Source organism: Egretta garzetta, unplaced genomic scaffold, assembly GCF_000687185.1.
Source record: "Egretta garzetta isolate BGI_Z169 unplaced genomic scaffold, ASM68718v1 scaffold51, whole genome shotgun sequence".
In the NCBI taxonomy this organism is placed as follows: domain Eukaryota; kingdom Metazoa; phylum Chordata; class Aves; order Pelecaniformes; family Ardeidae; genus Egretta; species Egretta garzetta.
The window spans coordinates 4500296-4509682 of record NW_009258549.1 but is presented as its reverse complement, the minus strand read 5'-3'; the positions used below and the strand labels follow the sequence as shown (position 1 = coordinate 4509682).

The 9387-nt window shown below is 43.6% G+C and overlaps 1 protein-coding gene across 1 annotated transcript; it reads left to right on the top strand.

The window, feature by feature from the left end:
* The first annotated feature begins 741 nt into the window (after window positions 1-741).
* On the top strand, window positions 742-9097 carry DESI1 (desumoylating isopeptidase 1). Its single transcript, XM_009647772.2, has 8 exons — window positions 742-837; window positions 1438-1590; window positions 1712-1811; window positions 5098-5119; window positions 6040-6109; window positions 6566-6675; window positions 7479-7601; window positions 8789-9097. Exons 1-8 carry the CDS (start codon window positions 742-744, stop codon window positions 8880-8882), a joined length of 768 nt encoding a protein of 255 aa, XP_009646067.2. The 3' UTR covers window positions 8883-9097.
* Window positions 9098-9387: the final 290 nt, after the last annotated feature.

Genomic DNA, 9387 nt, shown 5'->3' with positions numbered 1-9387 from the left:
TTTTTGGATGTCTTGCTGTTTCTCTGTTTTACCTGGATGAACAGCAGATGCCCAAAAAAGTTTCATGCCATCAGGACTTTCCTGTTCTGAATTATATGCATGTGCATCATTTGGACTAGCTTTCCTGTAGGTATTGAGCGAAGGGTAATACCTGCAATTTAAAGGCTTTTACAGCTCAAGTGGAATTTCCTGGGGAATCAAACTTCTCTATACAGTTATAGGCAGCCTCAGGTTATGAGTAGATGTGTTGATTTTGGTGGCACCACCAGCGTATAGTTCTCCCCACACTGCAGCATGCCACGGGTGTTTGGAGTGTTGTGGCAAGGAGAGGAAGAGCATGAAACGCGATGATGTCTGCCAGTATCCCAGATGGTATTTCTTCTTCTGGATGCTCTCACTTGGGCAGCTGGCTGTGGAAACAGAGCAGTGCAGATCCTTGCTTGGTCATACTTTTGGGGCTGGTATGTGCATCAAGCCTTCAGAGGCTGCAAGCAACGTATTTTGTATATAGGTGACAATGTCCATCAGAAGGCAAGACATAACTCCTTGGTGCAGGCTGCCCTGATTGCTTTACACGAGCTTGTCAGGACTGGCAGTGGTTGTGAGCTGTCACCTATTCTGTGCAATGTCTGAGTTTGAGAGAAGGGCAAGAAGAGTCATATAGGAGGATCACCAACAGAGGCAAAACTTCACGAGGAAGATGATGGTGTCCATGAAGGTCTGTACAGAAGCTCTTACATGATGCAACAGACAAACAGCATTGAGAGCCTTGCTGAGGAGCAGGAAAGGAAGCTGCCCAAGTTCCTCAGAAGCTGGGTGCCATTGACTTACTCCTCTGTCAGTCAGTTTGGAGTTGAGATGACAACAGGCAGCTGTGCAGCATGGGAAACTGCAGCAGCGTACCAAAAGGTCTTGATCTTGGATGTCTCTGGGTGACGCGTATGTGGCCAATAATGTCAGGTTTCTTAGGTATGGGATTCCCCAATGGTGTTGTCATTGGGGAGACTTGCACTGTCTCTGACCAAGCACAGCTGACCAGTGGCAGAAAGGGATTTTATTTTGTCTGCAGCAGGCTGGAGAGCTGCCGTGGATGCCTTATTGTCATCAGTGCTGCAGATCTGGTGTGTGTTTTCCACAATTCCAGCCTGGTTAATGTCTTACAGGAGCCAAGCAAAAATAGCAGGTCAGCAGCTCCATTAAAATCATCAAACCAGTGCTTGGCACAAACTGACCTAGCTGAGCAGCCTCAGGCAGATCTGCCTTATGAAGACAGGCAGCTCCACTTGCCAAGAGCTGTTCTGTTATTGCCCTAGCAGTTGCTGCTTCTTGTTGGGTATGGATTTCATGTGTAGCAGCCAGAGAGGAGCCCCCCAGGGTTGGACTGCAGTCTAATGCAAAGTCCCCTACCTGAATTCTATTTGGGTTTTGTTCATACAGTCAGAGAACTGCGTAGGTGGAAAGGGACCTCTGGAGGTCCTGCTCAAGGTAGATCCAGTGAGAGCAGATTCTTTACTGACCCTGAGCATCTCCAAGGATGGAAATCCCACGTACTTTCTGGACCCCCTGCCCCAGTGTTTCACCACCTTCACGGTAATTTTTTTTTCCCTCTTACTGCACTGGGAATTTCCCATTTTCCAGCTAGCACCTACCTGTTGCCTTTCACTGTGCAACTCTGAGCAGAACAAGGCTCCCTTTCCTCCATACCCTTTAGGTAGTTGTCGATGGCAATAAGGACTCTTGGCCTTCTCTTCTTAAGGCTGAACAGACCAGTTATCTCAGCCGCTTTTCAATACAGCAAGCACTCCAGCCCAGTATGTCTGTGTCTTTTGTACTGGGGGGATCCAAAAGTCTGCTGGCTGCAGTCTTGCTAGAGCAGCCCAATGTGTGGTAGCCTTTGCTGCAATGATCTTTTCAAGCAGGTGGTGTAATTGCACGAGGATGTTCCTGGCAGCACTTCTGACATTATCAGCATCTGCTATAACTCTTTCACCTGCACACAGAATGTAGGTGCAAAGTGGCAACTTTGTGGAAAGCCTTTCATCGTCGTTTGCTTTAAATGTGTGTGAAAGTAAATATTAATGTCCTTTTTCCATTTAGCATGCAAAAGGGCAGACAATTCTAGTATGTGCTGCCTTTAAAATGGTTTGTTTCTCTGCCCTGAAGGGTAAAATTCAAGTTTCTAGGGGAAAACAGTGATTTATTCTGAACAAGTGTGTAATAATTTATTAAAAGATATGCAGAACACTATGCAAAGCCGAGCAGTAGACCCTGTTGTAGGCCCGCTGCTAAAGTTAGGGCAGTGCACTGTACCTTACCTCATGTCTCGCTGATGAGCCTGCAGTGTTGCTGGTTTCTGGCAGCTCTAGAGCACAAGGCAAAAGCTCTGATGGGGAAGGTGTGGAACAAGGGCCAGAGGATCAAGGAGCACAACAGCGTGGGACACGCCAAGGGGACAGCAAATGCTCCTGAGATGTTGCAACACGCTGCTCTGCTTCTCTCATCGTTGCTACTATCTTTTGGCCTTCATCCTACTCCATGCCTACATTTCTGTGCGATGGGTTGACAGTGAATATGCTTGCTGCCTGGCTGTGATCCATGGTAGTGACAGATCAGTCCACCTACTTCAAGACTGTGCGCGTTCGCTTCAACTGATGTCTCTATTGTCACAACAGCCTTTTCCCTGCCTCCGCTCTTATATGACCCTCGTCTGAAGTAGGTATCTATCTCTGTGCCTATTTTGCTTCAGACTTGAGCTGGGAAAAATATGGTAGTTTTTGTTTATGCCTTACTCGGACCCATAAACATGCTTTTCTCAGAACTCTTGAAGGATTATCCTCACCAGTTTTGTTCTTCCGTTTTACCCAGTCCTGATGATGACAGAAAGCTGGTTTTCTTCCCGCGAGAGAAACCACTCATGAAGAACTACTGCTGCTTCAAAGTAGCATATTCACTCCTGGCACTCAGAGACCAAAGCAGCCCTGACAGAGGACTAGGTGGGGATAAATATCCCAAGACCCTCTGCCTATAGAAAAGGAAAGGCAATGCCTCTGCCTCCCTGTAGGTCATTGATGCCACGGCACTGATCTAAGTAAGGACACTGTGGAAATCTCTTTCCACAGGGCAAGTGGGACTGGGAAAATGTACCCTATCACTGCTGTTGCACCAGGTATCTTAGAAGAAGCTGGACACCAACGGAAGAAGAGTGACCCCCTAAAGTTTCAGCAGAGAAGCCAGCATCCTGGAGGCTGAGGGATTAAATATTGCCCTGTCAAACTACCTTTTAGCTTTAGGCCCTGATCCACTAAGCAGGGCTCAGTGTATAACATTCTGCTTCCTCTTGGGAATCGTGGAGGAGGAGCAGAGGAATGCATCTGAGCCAAGCTTCTTTTGTACCTAACTTCTTTTTAATAAGTGGAATAATTTATTGTTATTCTGAGCATCTGATTCCAGCCTTTGAAAAGCAGTCACAGTGCACTTTCCGCATCATAAGCTGTGGGAATACAAGCAGGGCAGCTGGTGGAATAGTTGATAGGGAGAGGCAAGGCTGACAGTGTGATAAGGGATGCTGCCAAATCCTGAGTTAAGGTCAGTTAAGGCAGTGGCCCTCAAGGTAGCTGAGAAAATCCTGAATGTCACAAGCATTTGAATAAAACATTAAAAAAAAAGACCACAGCTCTGAGGCTGTGTTTGAAAGAGGATGATAATTTCTAGACATAACGGCCCAGAATTTGGGAAGCAAGAAGGTCTGCGACTAGCTTTGGGAGGCCTGAGGCTGGTGTGGTGCAAACAGATGGTTTGCTCCAAACCAGAGCAAAGCCTGTTGGTCAAAAGTTAACCCATCAGTGCTTTCTGAACAAATTTTTAATAGAACAGTGCCTCTCATGGTCAGGTGGCTTTTTTTTCTATCATGTCTACGGTGTTTTTTATCTAGCTCTAGGAAACCTGCAGATTACTTCAGCAGATCATCACATCACATTCTGGCATCTAAAAGTTGAACAATAACAACAAAACATCTTGGAAGAGGTGCTGCTTGGATATAAAGGATAGTGGTGTGGGAAGTGGTCTGCTGGGGGAGAGTGCTTATACATGGAGTCTGACTAAAAGGATCAGGAGCTTGCTGCAAGCAAGCAGAAGCTACAGCAGAGGAGCACACAGTTTACTGCTTGGGTTCAGGGGAATACCAAATGTTGGTATGCATGCAGTTTTTCTGTTCTAAACCCACTTTTCTGGCAGTTGTGCACCTTGTTTGGCAAAATAAAGTTATAGCACATCTGTCATAGCATGCTGTTGCTGCCTACAAGTTTACAAAGGGGTACGATACCAGGGACCAAGCATTTAGGTTACGATAGATAAAATAAGTGAGCCTAGAGCAGTAACAGATGGCGACCCTTTGAAGAGAGGTTTGATCTTGAGATCTTAGCATGAACACAGAGGGGTTTAGGTTTCCCACTTCCAGGGAACTGGAAAAAACATTTCAGAAGGGACTTTTTCTCTAAGACACAATGATATTATCAGTTTAGTGGTGCCTGAAGCAAGTCTTTGCTGCTGTGTTCTACAAAACACACAATTTTATCACTTTGCATGAATTTCAACCCTGTACTTTTGCCCCCCCAGCTCCCAGCTGTTAATTTCTAAGGGCAGGAAGAGGGAGGGAAAGGAGGAAAACATGGAATAGTATAAAGACTATCACCACACATCATATGTTCAAGTCGGTTCTCTCATCAGCTACTGAAAAAGAAAACTGAATGCTCTGTGCTGGCTAACTGCCTGCAATTATGAAATCAGTGTAAAATTCAAATCTTCTGGTTCTGATTGAAGACTCTAATTTTAGGAAGAGGTTTCTTTTCTTGGTCTGTAGACAAAAGTCCAAGGAATTGGCTACCTCTGCGTGCAGGAGGAAAAAAGTACAGCAGTAGTGTGGACAGAGTAGTTAATTTGTAAGAAAGACTTTCTGTTTCTTTAGAAGCAACTCTGGGGTGAAATCTTTGGTATTGCTGTCACGGTGAAATAATAAGCATGGTTCCTAAGTGACTGACAGAAAGTAGACTGACATCTGGAGAATACATTGCTAATAACTCTTCTTTTCTCTGCATACAGGGAAACAGCTGGATGGCATCTGGTAAGTGACTAGATTTAAATTGCATATTGTGTGTTAAACACTGTGTGGTGTAGGAAGTATTTTCAATATGAGATTATATACGCTTCAGATCTTAAGAACATTTTGGTGCTGAAGAGAGACCAAGGCACTTTTTGTTCCTGAATACAGATTGGCAGTAAGTTGATGTACAGTCGGGTGCTGGTTAAAATTCTCCATTCAAAGCTTAGTGGACCCCATGAAAAAAAGCATTGGTATTAGTTGTGGTTTAGTACACTTTTACACTTTTTCAAGGGTAGGATATTGTCCTTGTCCCAAGCACTTTGTCTTCTAATTGCAGGCATGACTAAACATGAGAGTAAAAGAGTAGGTGGGAAGAAGGTATTACGGAATCAGGCCTTCTGGCACGTAAGAGCGGTGGCTACATTTGGTTACAAAACACCCCTCAATTTGATATAATTCATATTAAGAGTTAAAAAAAAAAAAGGGAGGCAAAAAAAACCCCAAACCATTGTCCATCCGTTTTCCTCTCTATTGATCCATCTGCAGTGACTGACCTTCTTTTCAGTCAGTGTGTATCAGACGTACACTTCTGTCAATGTGGTAGCAGGACTAGCTCTGTCTCTCCATCTCTGTGACTTCACCTTCAGCTGAAAGAGGCTGCTGGGGATCTCATGCTGGTGTGGAAGTCCCTCTCTTCCTCTGTTCCTTCATGCTTGGGCACCTAGCTAAGCCTGTTCTTTACCAACCACTTAGAGAGTTACAGTAGGTTCAATAATCATTGCTTCCATATCCATTCATGTCTCAGCAGATCCTGTTCCTACTCACAGAAACACATTGACTTTTTTTTCAGTTATTCACCTCATGTTGTCCTTGAGCACATAATTTTATACGGTAGGTTAAATATTTCCTTTGTTTCACCTGTTTTTTGTTCTTTGTGGCAGGCACACCTCCATAATAGTCCATAAGGATGAGTTCTTCTATGGCAGCGGAGGAATCTCCAGCTGTGCACCTGTAAGTTAAACTTATTTTTCTAATAATTTTGTAATAGAGTTACCTGATCAGAATTGCTTGTGTCATTGTCTTTTAGAAAAGCAGCAAGAGGCTCCCAGATGTGGCTGCTTGCCGTAGTTACCCCAGGGCATCTGAGGAAAAGGGAGCATGGTCAGTGGGTTTAAGCCCAACTAAATACAGGTTGCTTCTGCTGGTAGACTTTATCCATAGCTTTTGCCATAGCTTAGAGCTTTCAGCACAAAGAGCGAAGTATACAAGCTGAAATGGAAGATGCATGTTACTTCTCATCCTCTGAGTGCAGAACAGGGGAGGCCAATAGGGCTTCTTGCTTGACGAACATACCAAAAGTTCCTCCTTTTGTGCCTAGACAAGCCACGATAGCTCTGTTCAGTAGAGTCCTCCAAAAGAATTCAGTCTGTCTGTTTAACATTGTCTTCTGGCTGTTAATTTTTACAGGGAGGGACACTTCTTGGCCCCCCAGACTCAGTTGTTGACCTGGGGAACACTGAAGTCACGGAAGAAATTTTTCTGGAATATCTTTCCTCTTTGGGGGAATCTATGTTCCGGTAAGTAGCAGCTTGTACTGTAAAATCTGTATAACAAAAAAAAGCCTTTAGGGGAAGGGGTGCAGAATGGAGGAAGGTATTATAAAGCCAGTCCTGTTCACAAAGCTTTGTCTGCTTAGTGTATTATTTGGTACTCTCCCAATACAAGACTGGAACTGATGCACCAATACACAAGGCGCTACCAGCTAGACAACCCTCTGCTGTGCCAGCCTTGAGCTAGGCTGAGAAAGCATTCTGCCAGGAAGTCTTTCACACTGTTTTTTGTAAAATGGAATAATGCCTGAAATGCCCTTGAGAGAATCACCAGGGAAAATGAAAGCACTATATGAAATATTTCAGTAAATAGTGCTTTGCCCCATGAGTCATAGGTGAAGCGTTGTAGTAAAGCTGCCAACTTTCAGATGAGTAAAAGCAAGGTCTTGACTGTTAAAGAGTCTAGTCTGCTTCTCACAAGAGTGGGAAACAGTAGCATTTAGTGTTCTGCCTATATTTTATTGTCCATAATTCCTGTGATTTCTCATTATTCCTTCTGTGGTTTTAATTGAAGAAACCTGAGGTCGCTTATCCTCCAAAAAACCACGGTATAAAGTCAGTGATACAGAGAGATGTCGTTTTCCACCCTGATTCAATTGAATTTGAAGGTCAATTATGTCTGTATTTTACCTATTTGCCTTAGAATTCTTTGTGGGGAAAAAAGCGCTAATGTAAGGAGATGTTCCTCATTAGGGCTCTTAGTTTTTCTGCTTGTAAGATTTATTGCTGAGTCTGTCTTTCTATGTTTCAATTCCTTTCCTGTGGCACAGAGGAGAGTCTTATAACCTCTTTGAACATAACTGCAACACCTTCAGTAATGAAGTGGCCCAGTTCCTGACAGGAAGAAAAATCCCTTCCTACATCACTGACCTTCCAGCTGAAGTTCTTGCCACGTGAGTGCGCATGCTGCTCCTCTCTGTAGTGTACTGTTCCATGCTAAAGCTTAAACATTTGACAGAGCCAGCGGTACCAGTTTCTGCTGGCTCTCTCTGAGAACCAGCATATGATTGAGGAGAGGATGCTGTTTGCCTTACTTCAACACTTACAACACTGCATGACAAGTGCTGACTGGCACTGGCATTACTGAGAAGACGGGAAAAGGTTGTTCTTCTGCCTTTAACTTAAACTAGTTATTTTTTGATGGTCTCTCATAAGTGACCGGGCAAGAATAGAAAATTTCAGAAAATTATGCAAGTTTTTTTTGTCTTACGAAGCCAGTATCTGTTAAAGGTCACTTCTCTTACTCTAAGCACTGTAATTGCAGTGGAGACGTCAGCTTTGCTTGTGAAGAGGCAGGGGGGATGTAATTTTAAAATTAACATTGCCATTTTAGAGCTATGACTGGATGGAAAAAGAGGATATGAAAAAGAGGCAATGCAGAATTCCTACCTGGTAGTTCAGCTCAAGGGGAGGGTTTTTTGGGTGGTGGGGTGGGTTTTTTTGTAACTCAGCTAGTGAGGATCCCAGTGGGATGATTTGAGCTCCATCATTTAGGTCTTATTTCTCCTAACAATAGTATACCACTTTATTTGAGACACATGTCTTCTACCCTGGGCTCTTATCGCTTTGGATCTCTCACAGTCAGATGAAGTCTATAACAGAGTGAGTCATGTTGAAAGATAAACCAGGTGCTACAGATTGCAACAGAAATTATTCTGTGAGTGTTGAACCATTGTCTCATAAGAGAGCCAGAGGCTATTCTTCTAGCAGCCTTTAATATCGATGTGGTACTTAATGGAGCACTGCAGTTGCATAACAGGGATTTCGTTCGCACACTTAAGTAGAATGAATTACTAAAAGCCAGTTTCAGACACAGTATTGCCACATTAGTAGTCTGGGCATGTTAGGACTCGGAACTAGCTTATATAAAATCATGTTTAAGGTTCTTAGTTACTGAACAGTAAACTCTTTAATAGGTTAAATTAGTTTGCTTTAGTTGGTAGTGGAAGCCTGTTCTTCAAATTTGCTTCTACAATGTGGGTTTGATTGCACTCTAGGAACCAAGTGCACTTCAGTAGTAAGTGGGAAAGGCTGTTTATCAAGTAAGCTATTTGAGATGTTTATTTCTTTACCTTCTCAGACCTTTTGGACAAGCTCTAAGGCCCCTCCTCGACTCCATCCAGATCCAGCCACCCGGAGGAAATACCTTCAGCAGACATAATGGACAGAGCTAACAGGAGTGACCCAGCGTGCCCAGCGTCACCAGGCCTCTTCCTTTTTAAACATGAATCTACCAGATTTCTATTTTATAATTTCCCATCAGAATTAACTCTACGGAAGTTATAAGACAAGTTTTAAAATTTCCTAGGGAGAGGATTTATCAGGGTGCATGTAAGACAATGCTACCAAAAAGATTGCCATAATTTCTAATAGTATTATACTAATTTATAAAGGCTGTCTTGTCCACATAGGCTGACACTTTCTAAGTAACTCTGGTGCTGGTAAGTGGGAATTCATTCCATGAGCATTCAAGGGTCCTTTACACAATTGGGAGTAAATAAGGGGATGTCCTAGCCATCCCCTACAGGCTTGCATCTCTTTCTCCTGTCACTGCCTATATTATGGGGCTATGGAAGTGAAGGTGTCCCGGGATTAGTCTTCTGCATATTTCATTGACATTATGTTATTTGCTCAGGGGAAAAGCTGAACTCATCTGATCAGAATATTTGCAGTGGCACA